The 20,153-nt window shown below is 47.2% G+C and overlaps 1 protein-coding gene across 2 annotated transcripts in view; it reads right to left on the bottom strand.

The window, feature by feature from the left end:
- Positions 1-550: 550 nt before the first annotated feature.
- Positions 551-20,153, bottom strand: part of NOTCH2 (notch receptor 2) — an 83,106-nt gene continuing 63,503 nt past the window's right edge. Inside the window, exons 22-33 of one of the 2 annotated variants that reach the window (XM_039555697.1) lie at positions 18,109-18,354; positions 16,046-16,158; positions 15,003-15,532; positions 13,911-14,258; positions 13,520-13,662; positions 12,528-12,738; positions 11,817-11,910; positions 11,148-11,313; positions 6,531-6,832; positions 6,038-6,185; positions 5,689-5,786; positions 551-4,320 (exon numbers count right to left, since the gene is read on the bottom strand). In XM_039555697.1, the coding sequence (XP_039411631.1) occupies positions 2,980-4,320; positions 5,689-5,786; positions 6,038-6,185; positions 6,531-6,832; positions 11,148-11,313; positions 11,817-11,910; positions 12,528-12,738; positions 13,520-13,662; positions 13,911-14,258; positions 15,003-15,532; positions 16,046-16,158; positions 18,109-18,354 (3,740 nt within the window). In that variant the 3' untranslated portion in view covers positions 551-2,979. The remainder of the gene's footprint in view (positions 4,321-5,688; positions 5,787-6,037; positions 6,186-6,530; positions 6,833-11,147; positions 11,314-11,816; positions 11,911-12,527; positions 12,739-13,519; positions 13,663-13,910; positions 14,259-15,002; positions 15,533-16,045; positions 16,159-18,108; positions 18,355-20,153) is intronic. The other variant, XM_010409315.4, reaches the window with a different exon arrangement.

Raw genomic sequence — 20,153 nt, 5'->3', positions numbered from 1 at the left:
TGGACTCTATGATCTTAGGGGGCTGTTTCTACCTCAGGGATTCTATGCGTCAACTGCTGAGACAAAGCCAGGGGGGCAGCCTCAGCTCCAGGGATGAGGGTGTTCTTCCCTGCTGGAAGGACAGAAACAGCCAAGGGAAGCACGCAGGACCTGAGAGAGCAAGCGAATCCACAGATCCACTGACCACTGCCCGACCCACCCTTGCTTACCACCTTTCTAACAGCCACACAAATGCCCCAGCCCTTCCCTGGCTCCCACGGGCAAGCAAGAACTCTTACCCAAAGTGCCTAAGAAAGGGCCCATCCCAGTCCTCCCCATCCTTCCCAGTATGCCCAGATGCTTGGCTGCCAGTTACTGCTTCCTTCAGATAACTAAGAGACCCAAAATCCATCTGCTACACACACACCAGGCTGCTTCCAGCTCCCTTGGGTGGAGCTAAGTGGTGGGGTTCATGTGGTGCTGGTTCATTAATCAGCACCACTGATTAATTTATAATCTGGTGGCTGTGCCACAGTAGCCAGGAAAACAAATGAAAATAGCAGCACACAGACACTGGGCACATACTTTTTATTCTGGGGATAAAAATTGCTTATACATTTGGCAGCAACTATTTTCATAAAAGACTTTTATAAAAAATGTAAAAAATAAGCAAATATTTTCCATTATTAATATAGGAAAATGCTGCTGTGTGAATGGTTACTCTACAACTTATGAGATAAAATACCACCTTAAGGAGATATTATCTTTACAAGTAGTTAAAAAAATAAAAAAAAAAAAAAAAAAAGAGAAGAAAGGCAGAGGGCCATTGTATTAACAGGCCAGGCACGGAACCGGCTTCATTCCACAGAAAGCACTCATCTTGTAAAAGGTAGCCACATATATAAAAAGGCACTTGGTTATTTGGGGCTAACGAGCAAAAGCTCTTTGTTTCTTCAGCATAGATGTAGCAACACTTCATTATTCGCAGTGAAACGTGTACCTGGACAGACCCCCAGGAGGCTGCAGGCCCCTTCCTGGAGGTCTGAGTCGGCTGCAGCTAAACTTCAGAGGCCACGCTGCAGCGAGCGTGCTGGGGAACGCTGTGTGCGCCGTGAAAAGCAGTAACTTCACACAGAATTAAAAACTTCAGCCCAAAGTGACGGCCCCGGGAACCAGCTCCTCCTGAGGCCCTGCCTTCATGTACCATAGAGTGGAATTGGAAAAAAAAAAAAGAAAGCAACTTTGACTCTTGATGAGAATGGAAAGAAACACCAGAGACAATACTGTACACGGTAGGGTGTTGGATGGCCTGCTCGGAGAGGAGCAGCCCTCAGTCCTTTGGCAGCAGCCGACAGTCCCGAGCTCTTTGGAAGACGTGTCTGCAGCGTTCCCCTGAAGAGGTAGGAGCAAACCATCCCCACGAATGTTCACTTCAGCTGCTGGCTGGTCTGGAGCCCTTCAGAGAAGCGCTACTCTTGTGGACAAAGCAGAAAGAGCGGCTGTTTGTCTAAGGTCAGTGACAGCTGGCTTCCACAACCTCCAAAACTATCGGGAGAGCCGCAGGACGAACAGCCCTGCTGTCCCACAGAGCACGTGGGGCACCTCGGCTGGGAAATCTCAACACAGGCTGAAGCTGAGAGCAGAGGGCAGCCCCAAACCTGTGAACCAAACTGCAGGAGGCAATGGTTTCCCGGCTATTTGGTCTGCTGCCACAGCCCAGCTCCTGGCTTCTGGCACACTGCTCCTGCTGCTGGAAGCCCGCTCGTCAGTCAGTGCTGCAGCCTCCACGCACTGGGAGGGGAAGACAAGGCAGCTCCGACCCAGGGCTGGAGCAAAAGGGACACTTTCCAAAGGGCTGGATGTCATTCCTGACGCAGAAGGACACACACAGCAAACATGTAACCACATGTTTGACACTTCTTGATACTACCATAAAGAGGCAGCATATGGTATCTGGAGGACAGGACACACAGCCACCCTTGGATGGAGGGGAGGGGACTACTGTGCAAGAACGCTGGGAGCTTGTGTTACCAGTTTTTGAAACACTCGTGCTCATCCCAAGAGCTTCCCAAAAGGCCTGTATCAGTTGCAGTGCATCTCTTCTGGCATGGGAGCCCACGAAGGCAGTCATGGACACTCCTGGCAGGATGGGGGCACGGGGAGGGTAGTGTGTCAAAATGGTCAGGGGCGTCTCAGGGAAGAGACACACAACACTGGAGAGATGTGCCCATGGGCCACCGTGGCAGGAAGACCAGGTCAGACCAGCGTTTTCAGGAGGGCAAATAACAAAACAAACAACCTAAAAAGACTATATGTATATATAATCTCATAATACCTGGGGAGCAGGCAGTGAGAACACTAAGGGGTGTTAGTGGGTCTCTATAAGACAAAGACTCTTGAAGAGGGAAGGGTGAAGCTGTGTGACAGGAGGTGTCACTTAACCTGCAGGTGGTTTTGGGAGGTCCGTCTCGCTTGCTGAGCAAGAGTGGACGAGGGAAGGAGAGGGTCTAGGAATGTGAGTGCAGCTCTGAGCTGTGTCAAGACAAGGCAACTTGAACTTGAGGAGAACTAGTAGAAGGTGCTTCAGAGAGAGGTTACGTGGGTAACAGAAGGAGTAACAAAATAAGGATACAAAGCTGGTTTTGGCTAAATTTCTGGAGAAATGACCACAAGATGTATTAAGCTGAAGAGCTGTCTCCCCAAAGCAACGGTGGAACATGTTTAAAAGCAGACTGGAGAATCCAGTGCAGACAGCAGTCACATCCAAGGTGCGTGGGAGTTGGTTAGAAGTGACCCAGCTGGTCTTCTCCATCACCAGCTTCTACAGTTCTCTGTTTAGCATAAAAGCATACAAGTCTACAGCGACCACAGTCCCTCCAACAAAAGAACATCCTGGGCTCATTAAGACTCTTGGATACTAAAATGGTTCTTCATTTCCATCCTGGAAGACCTTCATGAGTTCTGGAGTCCGCTTTAGTCGGGCTGCACCTTGGGCAGCCTTCAGGCGTACACCTGCATGTTGTTCCGCTGCTGCTCTGTCATGTGAGCGGCCGCTGGCCCGCGCTGGTTGTTACTGGGACTGGTTGCCACATCAGACCAGTCAGAGGCAGAGTGTGGGGAAGAGCTTGACCACTGATCTGGAGATTCGGGCGACGGAGTCAGGTACGGGTGCTCCCCTTGTAAGTGCCGGTTGTGGCTAGGAGTCCGTTCTGTGGCCGAGGAGTAGCAGCTGTGCTGGGAGGGAGGCGTGGGGTACTTCCCCATCGAGCTCTGGAACTGGTGGTAGGCCGGGAGGACCGTTTGAGCCACCTGCCCATCCTGCTGAGGGATGGCAGCCATGGAGAACGAGGCGCTGGGCATCTGGGCTAGATCTGGGATCTGGTACATGGAGCTAAGAGGGCCAGCCATGTTCTGAGCGCAGTTTGACTGGGCCTGCTGTGGCAGTGCTTGCTGGTTTATGCTGCCCTTGGGAACCAGCTGGAAAGTCATGATGGGTGGCAAAGACTCCCTGGACACCCCCAGGTGCTTTGCGTCTGCTTGAACCAAGCCGCTCTGCTGAGAAACACTGGGGTGAGCATGCATCACCTGGGGCACCATGCCAAACATCTCGTTGTACTGGGACTCGTTCACCTCCATGCGGTTCATCCACTCAGTGGAGACGTTGCCTGGCCGGAGCCTGCCAAGCCCACTGTTGGGAGGGGTGGTTCTGTGCTGAGAGAGCAGCTGGCTGACAGATGGGAGCACCGTGCTGGACCCACGTCCCAAGGGCTGCATCTCGTGGAGGTTGGAGAAGGACATGGTGTGCGCAGCCTGCACCGATGGAGCGGTCAGCAGCGAGCTGGGCGACGAGTGCAGCACCCCTGGTGAGGGCATCACAGGAGAAGAGGTTGGTTCAGATGCAAAAGCATGGGGCGATTCCAGGGAATCCACCGGTGACAGGGTCACTGAGCTCTCCGAAAACTGCCCTTTCCCCTCGCTGAGGGACTTCTTCCTTCTCCTCTTTGCATCTTTGGTGAGGCTGGTGGGCATGCCTTTGGCATTCGGTTTCCGCGACTTCTTGCTTAGTGAAGCGTGTTTCAGGTTGAGGAAGGACCTGTTGGGGCCACAGATGACTGGGGAGAGGGCAGAGTTCAGCATGGCCCCGGGGTGCCCGGCGGGGCTGTGGGCCACATTGTACTCATTGAGGAGCTGCACGATGTCGTGGTGCATCCGGTCCTGGGCCACATCCCGGGGCAGCCGGTCCATGTGGTCCGTGATGTCTCGGTTGGCAAAATGGTCCAGCAAGATTTTTGCGGCTTCGAAACTGCCTTCCCGAGCAGCGAGGAAGAGTGGAGTCTCCTCCTGGAAAAACAGAGAGTAAAATAGTTTAGCAGCTTCGGTGTGGGGGGACTGAGGTACAGCTCACAGCCCCTTTTGTTGTGGCAGCCTGGGAAGCACTGTTGAATGCAGTGTCACATTAACAGTCTCCAAGGCCCATCCACCCTGAGAAGTGCCCACTGAAAAAGGCAGATTACAGATAATTTCATACACATCAGTGGAGCACAGGCTGAACTATCTCAGCAGGAAGGGCACTATTGTGCCCTGGATGCTTGGAGGAACCATGAAAGCACTTGGTGCCTTTCTCCCATTGCTCCCTTTAAAGGAAAGGTACAAAAGGCTAAAACAGCCCAGTGAGGAACTGCAGCTTGTTGGTAGAGATGCCTTTTCCTGGTCTTAAAATCAAGAATCAAACACAGCTAGAAGGGAAGAAGGGATTTTACCTCTGTATTTATTTCAAGGAACCTTAGGTGCACCACATCCAGGTGGAATGTGCCAAAATGCACCCCGCAACCCCCCCCCCCCAAAAGATCGGGTATTTCATTATAGGTCTTACTAATTAGCATACCTATCAAAGATTCCCCAATGAGAGGCTTCAATGAGCCCCCCCCTCCCCAAGGAACCCTCCCCTGGATGGTTCTATCTTAGTTTACAAAATGTGTTCTGGAGAGGACCTTGGGGTCTGGGGCACACTGATCCCTAACTACGAAGCTTCTAAAATGTCTCTTAGCTTGACAAATAAGTCTAAGAATGTAGGCTAAAAAACACTAAGAATACAAAAGCTATAAAAAGGTATATAAAGGGGTATAAAAGAAAAGGCAAAAAATCATCATGGCATCATTAGCTTTAAAATCCACAGAGCAATACATAATAATCCAAAGAAGAAACTTTAGTCAGGGGAGAGAAATCAGGGACTAAGACACAACAAGAACTAATAGTGAAGCTACAGAACATGTGCACAATGCAGACAGTCAAACAGAGGGGCTTGTCCCCCATATCCACCCTGCACTGAGATCCCTGGAAACATGACAGGACACAATTGCTGCTGTGCTGCCAGATACCTTTCTCTCTGCTAACTGAAATCCAGCTGTTTGACACCAGCAGCACTTCACCTGCTGCTCTCACACACCACTGACTATGTACTGCATTCCTTCCCTGCCAGGAAAGCAGGACAGCATTGATGCCCAGCACTTGGCCAAACAAGGAAGGGAACTGCTCTCAGGTATCAGAAACCCTGTAAGACATTGAGCACATAGGGAGAACTCACAGTCTGGCTTTGGAAGACCTGCACTGAGCACCCAGTTGAGAAAATCTGAACTTAGTTCAGTACTAACAGCGAAGAGATGCTTTGAGTTAGGAAGCACAGGCTTGCTGAGCACCCCCACACTGTACCTTGTTATCCTGCATGTCTCTGTTGGCTCCATTTTTCAGCAGTACTAGTGTTGCTTCCACGTTGTTGACAGCAGCAGCCCAGTGAAGAGCAGATTTACCTGCAGGGAAAACCCAACAACTTCAGTAACAAACCAAGGAGTTATTTTGCTTCTCCTCCAGGATTGTTTAACCAAGCCACTGTGCAGCAGCCAGTTGTTCATTACTGTTGGGGGACTTTGCAGGAGAGCCCAGTGTGTGATTTAGCTACAGAATTCATTAACAGCCCCCACTCTGGGAGAGCAGAACCCACCCCTCCCTGCTCACACCAGGCCAAATATTTGCCCAGCCTGGTACATGGTGTCCACATTACCATGGTCGTCTACGGCATTCACATCAGCCTGGCAATTAATGAGCTCAGCCACCATCCCTTCCACAGCCAGACGTGCAGCCAGAATTAATGGGGTCGTCCCATCGTTCATCCGAGCATCCAAGTCTGTCACTCTGTTACGGATCAGGATCTGGACAACAGGGGAAGACAGATTTTTTTTCAATACAACTACAGACCAAAACTGAGGATTTGGCAGAATCTCAAGAGAAATTTTACAATGACAAAGCAGCCTGAGCACTGAAATGCAAGGACCCAGAAAACAGGTGACAGGGGCAAACAGACCAAATAAATACATGCTAGATGATTTATGTATGCTGAGTTCTTCAAGCTATGAATACCCGAGGAAACTGGATGTAAAATAGCTCTTCCTGGCCACTGCACTGTGGAAGGCACGAGAGCGGGGTTGTGAGTGAACAGAGCATAGCTTGGACAGGCTCCTATAAATACAGAGCCCAGAGCTGTCCAATGGCCATACCTGGAAGACCCCCTGGGCGTCAGCAGCCACGGCTGCGTGCAGGGGCGTCCGTCCCATGTTGTCCCGAGCATTGGCATCCGCCCCGGCATCCAGGAGCCTCTTGGCAGCGTCAGCTCTGGAGTAACGGGCTGCCAGGTGCAGAGCCATCTCCCCAGTGCGGTCTGTCTGTGCCTGCAGGTTGGCTCCCTGGTAGATCAAATCTGTGATGATGTTTGCTGAGGAGTCTTCCCCGTCCTCGTCATCCTCGCTGATGTCGGAGCCGCCCGCACGCAGAGATGCCAACATCAGCGGAGTGCATCCATCTGCAGTGGGGAAGATGGTGATACAGTAACCTGGCAGTGAAGCAAAGGCATGGAAACCTTCCCACAATCCCTCCCCGTTGAGCACCTACAGCTACAGACAATCCCTCCAGTTGCTTTAACCCAGACCTGTTCTCTTTTCTTAAAGCCCAACAGAGTTAGCGAGTTGTTTTCCATCCTAGTAGGACATTAGTACCTACTGCAACCCCAAAAAAACTTAAGATATTCCTCTAAAGACTAAGATCATTGTAGGACAAAAAAACCTTCGCTGCTGAAGTGGAAAACTTCCACAAAAAGTAAAGGCTAGATGAATTCCAAAATAGAAGCAAGGTCTATAAAAATCAAAGTTGTCTGACAACTAAGTGTAACTGTTCATATAGATGTTCTAATCACATCCCTGGGGAAAAGAAACAGTTGAAGGAAAAATTGCTGAGCAACTAGCCACTGATTATTGGTGACATTGGTGACATTCACTTTGGATATTAACCTGAAGTGAAATGCAGACAAAAGCCTTCCTATCTACAGCAAGATTATCATGAGAAGGACCCTGAAGTTGTGACAGTCAAGCACTCAAAGTTGACAAATGTCCCAGGATGAATACTCTCACACAGTCTGAGTACTGTAGGAGATACTGGTCTTACTCTCCTCAAGCCTCTAGTGATGGGCTCACACTGATGCGATGTCCACAAAGGCTAGTCACACTTGTCCAACCAGGTTCCCTGCATTGTCAGTGGACAGAGAAAGGCTCCTCCAAACCTCTAATTTAACTTATCTCCCTTGGATGAATCTCCCTCTCTGCTGATCAGAGAGAACAGTGCAGGAAGACCACCTCACGCTGCTGATTTTTCACCCTTGTTAATACCCTCCTTGATGCAGGATAATTAAGATTTAAAACATCTCCACGTATTTTCAGCAATCCATAAAAATGCCAAGTGCTTCAGTTTCAGCAGCCTCTGAATGTTACGTGATGTTCGCTAAAACCCAAAGACTGCAGCTGTAGACACTGATGCTTCCTTACTGATTTTACTGCTTTACTGCACACCCTTCAGAGGCACCTGGAACGTAAGAGAGACTGAGATGGCAGCAGAAGTGAACCACACTCTGTGCTAATCACTCCACTGGAGCTTACTAGCAGACTTACAAGACAATCTTTTCAGCAAGTATCTGATTTATCCCATGGGCAAGCAGGGGACAAACAACGGCTTCTCTGCCTGCACAGCTCCCAGTCACAGTGCACCACACATAATGAGGTTCTGTGCACATAAACAAGGTGGTATCTCCTATTGAAAGTAACACACAGAGCTCTAATGCCCTGCTCCCATTTCCCAGCTTCTGATCACTGAGCCTTCCTGGCTCTCTGCTTTAGGACAGTTCCAAAACTTTCTAGAAATCTACGGCTCCAGCCGGGGCACAGCGAGGAGCAGGCTCTGCCCGGGCTCCAGCAGCACGCACGCTCCTCCTAGTGGCTCACCACCCCAGGACACACAGCCTTCCACCCGGCTCCTTTCCCAGGATTTGTTGGACGGCAGTGAAGTGTTGACGTTGGGCCCGGGTTCAGTTCCAAGATCCAGTCCTGTCTATAGACCCTCTCTCCTGCTCTCCAAAGCTATACCTCCTTTTGTGCTTCTCCCTCCCACTGCTGGCTCTGCTCCCTTGTCCCAAATGAACACTCCTCAGTATTCCAGTCAGGCTGTGGTCTCCTCCGTACTGCCACAAGACAAAGAGCAGAGAGACAGAGCACAGAAAGGAGCTTTCCTTTCCTCCAGCACCACAGCTCTGGGAAAAACCATTTGCAGGATAGGTCTTGCTCAATCACTGCAGTTGTCCTGGACAATCATGCCTAGCTGCTCCACAGGGACACAGCTATAGCACAGCATTAAATCCTTGGAATAATTAGCTGCCACCCCCTCCACAAAGTTTCTCAGGTACGTGCAGCTCTTTTAAGAGCCTTGCAAGTTAGCCACACACGGCTGGTTTTATGAGGCTAGCAAAAGCACATCCAGCTATACAGTCACAATTAAGTGCTTGATGGACTACTAGAGAAAAAAAAGCTGTGGACACAATGTCTTTTTTCCTCCTTCCAGCTTGTTCTCTCAAAGAGCTGGAAAAGAACCCAAAAACATCCAGCTGGAGGCAGACACCCAGCATGGAAAATTCCAGTCTAAACCAATGAAGTTTTAGTAATTGAAAAAAAAAAAGGGGGCATATAATAGGGACAGTTAATCAATTTTAATTATAGGTGGTGTTACCAGTTATGCCTATAATTGCATTTCCCTGGTTACACACTCACAATAACTCTGGAGAAAAGAATGTCCTCAGTGCTCTGGGGGACACAGTAAAAGAATAGCATGGGGAGACAAAGGTGGTGGCAGCATTTTATGAAAACTCTTCTGTTTGCTGTCTTTCAGTAGGGCAGCCCCTGAGTACATGTAAAATGCAGAGTGAGATAGCAAAGTCAGGAGTTCACCAGACAGGTACACCTGAAGGTCAGGCACAATGTACTGAAAGCTGGGATGTAAGGAACCCACAGGCAAAATCTCTAGGCAATGCTTCTGGAGGACACTGGAGCTCCTGGATCCCTCTAAATTTGAGAGGCTGCAGAAGGTGCTGGGTTAAGAGAGGGAACAAACCCTTGGTATACTGAGGTGTTTCTCCTCTCTCTAGAAGAGATCTCTACTGTTCAATCTGCACCTGCAGCCAGGATCTAACTCACCCAGTTTCAGATGGCTCCAGCCCAGACACCCGCACTCAAGTCAGTCAGCCTGAACACCCTTTGTAATTAATTAGGGGCAGCAAAGCATTACTGGGGTGTGAACTCTCCAGTTCTCAGACTTCTTGGGACACAGGGGAACTACCTCTCAGAAGGGCCCATTTTTTCTATCTGCCTGCAAAAGTGAGGGTGGCCAGGGCAGAGAAACAGCCACATTAACTGTGAGGAATCCTACCCCTTCTTACTAACCTGTTATTCCAACATCTCTCAGACTTTTAAAATTATTTCTGGTCCTGACAGCTGCTTGCTTCTGATGCCACAGAGAGAAATAACTTAGAGCAGCTTGCTGCAAGCTTCACAATTGTATCTGGATGGCAGGAAAACTACTCACAGGTCAGTATTATTTCATTGCTATTGTTGGACAAAGCTTTGAGTGAACATGAAAATAAGCAGTCTGGAGTCTTAAAAACATTACTGCCTGTACTTGGAAAGCTTTTACCCTGCCACACAACTAGAAGATTCAATAGGGGAAATAAAGAAAAGCTTAAATTTGGCAGAAACTGATGGTTTATGTTCTCACACTCGTTACACAGAAATCCCTCCTTCTCTTTGCATTTAGGAGAGCTAACGGGTCAATGAGCAGAAAAGACAATAGAAAGGAACTGAGAGAATGGATCCAGTCATCCTTATACTGCATGGAAATATTCCCACAAAACTCAATAAAAAAAGGAACCACAGCAATATCATCAGCATCACCTCTCTGCATATGAACAAGAGCCATGTTTGCAGCTCTTCCAACCAGAATAAAGTTCTTGGTCAACTGTCTCCTCTCAGAACCCAGAGACCAGTTATTACCAGATGACCCACCCAGTCCCTTACCAGCTTATACAGCTTTAGTACTACACTCATAAAAAGCAGGAGACGGTTCCCAGGGCATCTAGTCATTTGGGACTGAGGGAGAGCAAGCCTGTCTGCATGTTAAAGAAACCTTCAAAGTCCACAGTTCAGTTTTGAATTCAATGAGTTCATCACCATAAGCTGAAGATATAAATCAAGGAATAAAAAAATTCATGAACAACAGAAACAACAGAGCTGCATTGCTGCTCTGTTCCATGACAGACACCTCACATGCTGCTAATGAGGGCAGACTGTCTGCCAAAAAGTCATCTTATTCAGGAAAAGGCGATCAGTTGCTTCCACAACTGACAACAGACACCTCATAAAATGTGCTAAGTTAGAGAAGTCTGGCATAGATCTCTGCAGTGATCCTGCTGGAGAAACTGGGGGTTATTTCCAGCAGGATTATGCATTCAGAATTTCTGACAATATCGCTTAGGTACACACTGTTATAAATGAGATTTTACAGGTGTTTGCTAAGCGAACTCTTTCTCTCCTGGCTACATGATATTCCATGTGCTACAGACCATGGTTTAACCTTTCCAGCTTTCTTTTCTGGAGTGCACCCTGTGCTTTCCTTGAGCACCATAACATTTCTGCTGGTGCTCCTGCACACTCCATTTAATTTTGAACATTAGCAGCCCCAGCCATTGGAGACAGTGGGGGTTGGTGGGTGACTGGCAGGACACACAGACACTCTTGAGTACTGACCTGGCCCTCTGACATTGACATCCAGAACATCCACTTCTTGATCTGCCTGAGGGGGTGTGAGGGCGAGTGAGGTGCTCCCGCAGACGTCTGCTGCCTCCAGGTGTTGCTGTGTCCACTGGCGCTGGTCTATCTGCTCATCACCTGGCAGCAAGGCCTGGTCCTCAGCCTGGGCACAGGAAACAAGCAGTTGCTTCAAAACACCCATCAAGTGGCCAAAGATACTGAAAGTCCTCAGGGTGTTCTTAGTTTTGGCAGTTTCTTGGAGTTTGGGTGGGGATGTTTGTTGTGTTTTGGTATTTTGTTTGCTTTCTTGTTATTTTAGGGGGTTTTGTTTTCTTTTAAGCTAATGGTGCTCTCCATTTGCTTCTGCTTGGCATTCTCAGCTTTCATACCTCCACCGTACATTATCAGGCCTGAACTGCAAGACATTACATTAACCTTCTTGTCCCTTTTGCTGCAGTAGGGAGGGGACAGTGGAACAGAAGGTACTTTCTCTACTTTCTCCACCAGCCTGTGGTGGCAGTGTTAACCTGAGGATTTGCTCCTCAGATACCATTAATAGTACATTACAAATCCCTAGGCCAAGGGAGGTTTTGAGCAAGGGAAGTTAAAGCAGATGTTTGTCCCACTAGCAGTTTCAGATAGTATTTAAGTCTTGGAGCTCCTTACCTTAGCTCTCTTTGGCTGAGGCCCATCACCTGCCCAGTGCTCAGTTGTTCCAGGATCAGCCAGGTTACCCTCTGGTATCTGGACTGACAGATTTCTGACAAACAAGGAGGATATATCACATTGCAGGCTGAGCAGGAGCTACTTCTGCTACTTACCCTGCAGAGACTAACAGCAGGCTGCTTGTAAGTTTGGTAGGTTACAAACAGAGGAATCAAGGAATTACAAATTTCAGGCAGCCAACAGTGGCATTAAATGCACTTAGAACTGCAAAGTTGTTTAATTCAGTGGCAAGCCAAAATTGCATAAAACTTTTGAAACTTGCCATTAATTCTGAGTCACTTCTTTGATGCATTGAGCTAGAGATATTAGAAATTTGTTGTCATCTATCAACCTAAAAAGGCTGCACCTATTCCAGGAAAAAATTAGGCAAACAGTACCTGGCTGCTGATCTATACTGCTCAGTGTCAGAAAACCAAACAAAACCAGGAGATCAGATTCCTTGCTGGCATTTTATACATTACAGTTAATTAAAATTCTTCTGTCCAAAACAGGTGTTTTTAAATTTAGAGGAATAGCCTGAGAAGTTCTATCTTAAAAGGAAGCTTTCTCTATTGGAGTTAAATGCCTTTGATGAAACATATATCAGCCACATTCTAAAAATCCTCTAAGCCACTAATAAAGAGAATGTCAGTGGCCTAAGTGCAAACTTACTTGAGTCCAACAGCGTCTTCCCCAACGGGCTCTCTGCGTTTATGGTTACTGGGATCCCTGCGCAGGATAAACCCCTCTGGGAGCCACAGAGAACCATGTTTGCGCTTACGCTTCGCCATCATCACACCCAAGAGAAGGATTAGCAGGATGATCAAAGCTGCCACAGCAAGCAGGTAAAGCAGCTGGGTCTTTGGTGGTAACAAGGGCTCACCTAAAAGTTACAGTTAAAATACAGTGTGATTAACAAAGTGGAGACAACAATCTCCAATCTACAGACTCTCTTTTCTCACAGTCCTTCCCACAGGGAACATATTGTCTCTATAGAGAGTTTAGGCTTCACTGAGACTGTTTTAAGCACATATCTCTTCTTTTTGGCCTCCCCTGGTCTGGTTTCTCAAAGTATTTTTTCGAGTATATGGCTGCTGAATCAAAGACCTTGCTTCTTCCTCCAGCCACCCTCAGCATAGAGGGAGCTGATCTACATGAAGATACAAGTGTGACCCAACTAGGAAAAGCAATAATGCCAATCTAGTACAAGTCTGCAGCTGAGCCTCAGACTGAAGGAGAGGGAGCAGAAATCAAAGAGATTACATATGGTCAGAGAAGAAAACATCTGGTAGACTGGACTGAGGAATGCCTCCCAGCTTTTCTCTCTAAATGGCACCTTTTCCATTGAATTCATGGCTTGAAGCACATAAATGGTTTTAGTGCAGGGATCACCACTGCAATGCTGTAGTACAAGAGATTACTGATTCTACAAGTATTAAAATGACTGGGCTCTTAATTAAATGTCCTATCTTACTAACCAGATGTCCCCTCTATGCACTTTGCACAAACATACCCCTATAACTGGGGACAACCAAGTTAGCTCCCAGAAACCATACTGAACACCGAGACACAAGACGATGATGATCAATAATCCGAGTATTTTGCAAGCCCAAGTTTGATGACTGCCTCCCTCCAGAAGCAATTTTTCCTCTGCAATTACTCACTTTGGACAGACACGAAAGGATAGGGCAACATGCCCTTGATGGCCTGAGCAGCTAAGAGAGCTGCAGCAGCTTCTGTGTTGTGAAAGCATTGCTCTGAATCCTCTGCACACTGGCGGTTGTCAATCTCCAGGAACACCTTGGTGCTGCAGAGACACAGTAAGAGGGCACAGAAGTCAGTGACAGAAACTTAGGCCGAAGCACTAGGTTAAACTGCAGCAGCCTTTTACATTAATCCTTCTACCCCAACACTGAACCAGGCAGTTGCAATAGTGTTACATTTTCCCATTTAAAAAACAATCTACAGCCCTAGAAAGTCTAGAATGCCCCACATAACTACAAGCAAGAGTTACCAGCACAATAAGGCCAGTGGGAGGCAAAGTGATCCACTCACCCAATAACCTCTTGCTCCAGTTCTCTGTGCTTGCGAATGACCACGAGCGATCGACGGCTCCGTGCTGCTGATTTCTCCCCATAGTATGGAAATACCATGGGGTTCCCCTGGGAGTCCAGCTTAATCCTCAGGTTGGTGTGCAGCAGCGTTCCCAGAGTGCGCAGGAAGCTGCGGACATCCCCCAGCAGCTCGTCAGGGGGCATCAGGACCACGATGATCAGGGTGCCTTCTGCCAGCTTCTCGGCCTTGTCCCCAGCACAGTCCAGGCCGTCCCAGCCGCACTCCTCGCTGTTGCAGCCCTGGTCACAGCGCCCGTCTGCGTAGTGATCTGCACAGTACTTGTCATACCTGCAATAGTGAGAGGGTTACAGGCAGCACGCAGGACTGACACACTCTGCACAGCATACCTGCAGTCTAGGGGCCCAGGTTTTACACTCTTTGTCGTCATTTGAGGTAAAATAACACTCATAATCAGCATATAAGGAGAATAAATACAACTCCAGGATAAGCTCGCAGCCTGAGAGGGTAAAAATAGGAAGCACAGAACACCTCAAGAACCCATGATTTAATTCTGGAAAAAGTGTAAGAGAACTGCTTATTCTGTTTAGTGAGATATCTAACACCTCCTGCCTCACCAAGGGAGAATCATCACTTCAAAGCTGTAGCATTTGTCACAAATAGCTGAAGAGAAATAAGTGCCACTACAAACAAGCTAGAAAACACATTCAGAGGTAGCAAATACAGCTGGGATTAAAATACAGGTATTGCTGGTATGGAGCAATACCTGTAAAAATTCAGGATAGCAGGTAGTACTATTAAGATCTAGTACAAGGCGAAATGCCTCCTATTTACATTTCCAGGGAAAGCAGGGCACATCCATCAAGCAGGTTAACACATTACCATTGTTCAGGTTATCAACTTAGTGCACGGCACACAAATTCCAAAAAGAGATGAGACGTACACAAAGCAGCAGAAACTCCTTGATGCCAGACTTTCAGCAAGGACAGCAAGAGAAACAATGGAAGAGAAGGGAGCAGCAGGCAGGAGCTATGTTAGTCACACAGAGAAAATGTTCTCAGCATCGAGGCTTACTTGCATGTCCTGCTATTTTGCTGACACTCAAAGTTGTCAAACAGGCACTCGGGCGTGTTGCAGAACTCGTCACACTGTCCATTGAAAAGCATCCAGCAGCGCAGTGAGGAGGAGCAGTTGGCCCAAGGATCCTCCATTGTCAGGGAGCAGTCGCCTCCATCCCACTGGCATGCATGAGTGTTACAGTCTTCATCACAATAGCCATCCCTGGCTTTTTCTGCACACTGGGAATCCAGACATCCTCGCGGCTCTGGGCTGAAAGTTACGGGCTGTTCACAGTGGCTGCCCTGGGTGTGGACAGGGCACTGACAGTAATAGTAAGGAGGCTGAGAATGAGGGTGGCAGCTGCCCCCATTCTGGCAGGGGGCACTGGCACAACCCGGGTTAGTCTGGCATTCCTCTCCCACAGACAGCTTGGGGCAATAGCACCGGGGACCAGAAGATGTTTGGATGCACTGCTCCCCCTTCTTGCATTTCACTTGTCCGCAAGTACTGTGGCTGCTGAACTCACATTTTGCTCCAGAATAACCCTACGGGGTGGGAAAAAAAGGCAAAAGAATCAGTCTTACAAACTTATTCTTCAGTACTCTTGAGGACTGGAGGCAAGGTGTCATGGGCAAATCCTTTCTCCTCTGTAACTCCTCTAGCCTCATTGCAGAAGCCATGACTTTCTGGACCTAACCTCATAGATGGAGTAGGAAATCACAAGGCTCTGTTACATTTTGAAAACAGCCTAGAAGAGCCACCAACAAGGGGAATCTTGCAGTAAGCACAGAAAACTGCAAAAAACCAGTTGTAATTTAATGCTAGGTTTAAGACAAAAAAATCAGCTATGATACTTTGAGGCCATACTTGTTTGGGGTAACAACAGGCAGCATCACTCTCCTAGGGCACGTGGAAGCCCTGAGTTTCCCTGCTAAGTAGATGAAGTAAGGGATGTGGGTAAAGAGTGTCCAGTCTTCACCTACAGTGAACCAGTGAGAATCTAGCCAGAGAGCTCTAGAGCTGAGGCAGGCAGTGCAGTGTGAGGACATGGTGCTTACCGGAGGACACTGGCAGATGAAGCCATCGGGCATATTGCTGGCGACAGCGCAGGTACCGCCGTTCTGACAAGGCTTCCGGGGACACACGTCTATCACACTCTCACAGTGACGACCTGAGAGGGAGGGACAGGGACAGGAGAGCAGAGAAATGTGTGTGTGCTCACTCCAAAAAGCCATCACAAAGCAAAACACTCCTATGAATAACCAGCGAGCTGAGCACTTCAGTGAGACTTTTCCCTCCAAAAAGAGAGGGAGCATCTCTTTGTATAGCATGTGGTCTCTACGTAGCTGCCTAAGCAGTGAAAGGGCAAAGCCCAACCCCAGAATCCACAAGGTGTATTTGGAGACAGCTGACCTTGTCTGCCTTTGCAAGAACACACACAACATGGCACAAGACAGAATTTGCTACTGTCACCTCCAAGTCAGCCAGGCAGAGAGGCTGAAAGTCATGTACTACACCAGTTTGGGGGTTCCTAAGACTTTACTTTTTAGGAGATGCTCAATGAGTCCAAGGGCAAATCACACTGTAACATGAATGAACAACCCTCAGGAGCAGATGCACCACGAGTGAACAGGAGAACCAAGCAGAGTCTCTTCAGACTGATCAGCCAGACAGAGGCCTTACTGCACTGACCAGTTTTGCAGCAGCTCCCAGAGTCAAACTGACAGCAGACTTCTAAAAGATGGCGATGACCTAAGCATGACTTGGACCCCCTAGGAAAACATTAATAGAAGTCTCCAGACATGTGCAGCCAAGACTTTGCAGACAGGAGCAGACAGGGCAGGATGGCCCACAGAGTCCTGGCATCCTACCAGTCACAGACCACAGCAAAGCCACCTCATCCTCCCCAGGAAGAAGGGCCAATGTGGAATGTGCAGAAGACAGACAACTAGAGGAGGAAGCAGGCTCCCCCTCTGTGCCTAACATTTCCAGACAGACTTCATGTCAGACACAGCAGCTCTCCCTGCTCCTCCTGGGGTGCAGCAGGCCTGCACTCCCCACACCACAAGTTCCAGCAACCCTTCCATGAGGGTCAGAAGCTACATGAAGCATAATTCATAAAGACAACCTTAACAGACAGGCTTAAAATAAACCCATCTGATGGCCTGCATCAGTGTCCCACCAGCTCCGCTTCCCTCATACATCACTCTTTCAGGAACTTCTTTTGGCAGTCTAAGTAATGCATTCAAAAACTATTACATGAATTCTTCAAATTTATGTCTTTGTGATTTCTTTGCATCTGAAACTCACAAATTTAGTGGAAAATCACGGCATCTTTAAATTTTAAGAAAAAATAAGAATAAAAACTGCTGGTAAATCGTGCAGGGAAAGTCACTGGTAAGCAGGGAAAGTAAAAGGTTTTAATGGAGGAAAACTGAATGCATAAGAAGTTGAACTGACATGGAAAATGGAAAGCTGAAAGTTAAGACATCTGGAGACTATTAGACCAAACTTAAGCCCAGTGGGAGGCAGAAAGCAGAATAGCAGCAATACTAACAAAGAGGAGATCTAGAGAGAGTGAGACATAAGTCTCACAGTGTGAAATTCTTGCAAAGTTGTGATTCAGAGTTGGATTGTGGAAGGATCACCAAGCTAGGAATGTGCAGCCTGTCTATGCACAGAATACTCCATCCTGACCACGTCACCAAGGAGGAAAGGCAGCAAGGAGTAGAAGAAGAGGCTGAAAGCTAATTATGATACCATGACACTGATTTGTAGAGAAAATGCACATGCTGCTTTGCAAAAGGAAAAGCCATGGAGAAGCTGAAACATGAACTGTTGCACTTTCAATACTAGAAATGTGAAATTATGAAGGAAAGAAAAGTACCACAGGGAAAGAAAAGTCCTGGAAGCCAAGTGTCTCAGGAGATTCCTTTGTCTGAGACAGCTCTGGAAGCCAGATTTCTTAGAAGGTTTAAAAGAAAGGTTTAAAAATTGAGACATGTTGTAGAGAAACAATCAGACATTGTGAAGGGAAGTGACTAGATAACACCACTGCCAGAAAGGGAACCATTTCTCAAGATACTGCTGTGAAATTGGAAGCATGTTTAAGACTACTCACCAGTGAAGGCACTGCGACAGATGCACCTATAATCATTTGTCAGCTGGACACAGTCCAGGCTCCCTCGAGGGTTGCAAGGATTGGAGAGGCACTCGTTGATATCCCCCTCGCAGCGCTCTCCTGCGAAGCCTTGAGGACAGAGGCAGCTGTAGCCCCCGATCTGGTCAATGCACTGCCCTCCATTGAAGCAGCGAGGAGCTCCCGAGTCTGAAATGCAGTCATCAACATTCTCCTCACAGAAACGGCCTGTCAACACAGGAAAAAGCGACAGCTTGAGGATACAGTGCCATGGCTGCCTTTTCCACACTGCTCATCAAGTTTTAAGGCTATGTCACACACAGTCCCTGAAATAAGCAGGTAAAGATCCCAGCTTAATACACTCCATACCCTCTGCAGACAGCCGGCCTCAGAGCAGGCTTAGGGTACATGTGTTTTACATCCAGGCTGTCCTCAATGCTAGGCCATACTGGTACTTAGCAGCTTTCATACTTGACTTAATTTAGGGCATAATTAAAAACACCAAACCAAACCAAGCCCAAAAAAGATGCACTTAATTTAGCCCTGAGACTGAACAGAGCCCGGGAGCCCTGTGCTGTCCTTGAAAGGCTGCGAGCTGCCATCAGGCCCTGCACTTCAGGCAACCCTGGAACTGGACAAAGAACATTTGTAGCAACAGCATTAAAACAAGCAACAACAAACCAACAGATAAGCAGCTCTGATGAAACACTGATCACTCCAGTGTGGCTTCTGGGGACCTACAGTGAACCCCTGCCATCAGCTAGGGAGGATAATTTCTTCTCCTCCCTGCGGGATTTCCTTTCAAGGGACAAGGTCTGGTGCTGGTTCTGCCTTCACTGCACGGTGTAACAGATGCAAGGGGACAGAGAGAGAAAGCTGAGCAAGTAGTTTTGTCTGTTATTACTGTTGTTCCAACCAGAGCAAGTAAAATCATTCACCTAAATATGGAGGATGCTTATACTGGCATCAGTAAAGTATTAATTTCAGACTGGGCCAGGACAAAAGCTTTACTGTCCTAAAAAATTATACCAAATCTTCTCCAATTCCTTTCATTTACAAAAAAAATAAATCTGTCACATCCAAAAAGTAATTAATCTCAACCAAGAAGGACTGAAGGATTAAATGCAGTACACTCAGAACCTCTCAAAGGAGGGTGGGGGATTTAGTAGAATACAGAAATTCTGACAATGCAGATATTGGTACATAAATACACTCTTGGATGTAGAGACCTAAAAAGCAGGTTTGTTTCTGGTTTTGTTTTATTGCACTTTTTTTGCCTTTTTTTTTTTTTTAATTGAAGAATAATATTAAGAACAATACATGAAGAATTGGTAGTGCAATGATTTACAACGAAATAAACACTTATCCAGAATGGGGAGATGTGCTGAGAGCCACACTAAAGTGAATGAACTGGTAATAAGCATGGGCAGGAGGCAAATATATTATTCTATAATTATACTTATATTTACTTTATGAACCAAGAATTTAGCTCTATCTGACATCTGAAGATTTTGCCTACATTGAGATGACACACTTCAGAAAGAAAAAGTTCAGAGGAATGTAACATTTTTAACTGACTTGAGAAATAAGCTTTAAAAAAGAACATAAAGTGAGAAAGCATTCACTGACGGGTTAAAATGTGAAATCCTGAATATTTTCAAAGGTAGAAGCCAGGTTCATAGGTCAGATATAACAGGGAAGGCTAGGTTTCAAGAAACATGAGAATAAACAGGCTGTGGAACCATGCTTACTGCAAATCACTGATATAAACTATGGACTACTTTTTTTTTTCCTCTAAGGAGCTTTTAATAAAAGAGCTTGAATTTGCTGAAATAGTTTAAGGTAGCCTAGAGTCACTCAACTTCTTTTCCACAAAAGACTCCAGGACAGAGGACAATGAAAGGCAAAAATTTTAAGCAAGTAAAGGACATTGGAAATTATGCAAAAACCAATAAAGTTTCCTATTTATTTCATAGCACCTTAGCCAAAAAGAAACCTTGGATTTACTGTATCAAAACAGATAGGTT

The sequence above is a fragment of the Corvus cornix genome, chromosome 8, assembly GCF_000738735.6.
Source record: "Corvus cornix cornix isolate S_Up_H32 chromosome 8, ASM73873v5, whole genome shotgun sequence".
In the NCBI taxonomy this organism is placed as follows: Eukaryota; Metazoa; Chordata; class Aves; order Passeriformes; family Corvidae; genus Corvus; species Corvus cornix.
Note: the sequence above shows the minus strand (reverse complement) of the source record. Positions and strands in the feature narration are given on the sequence as shown.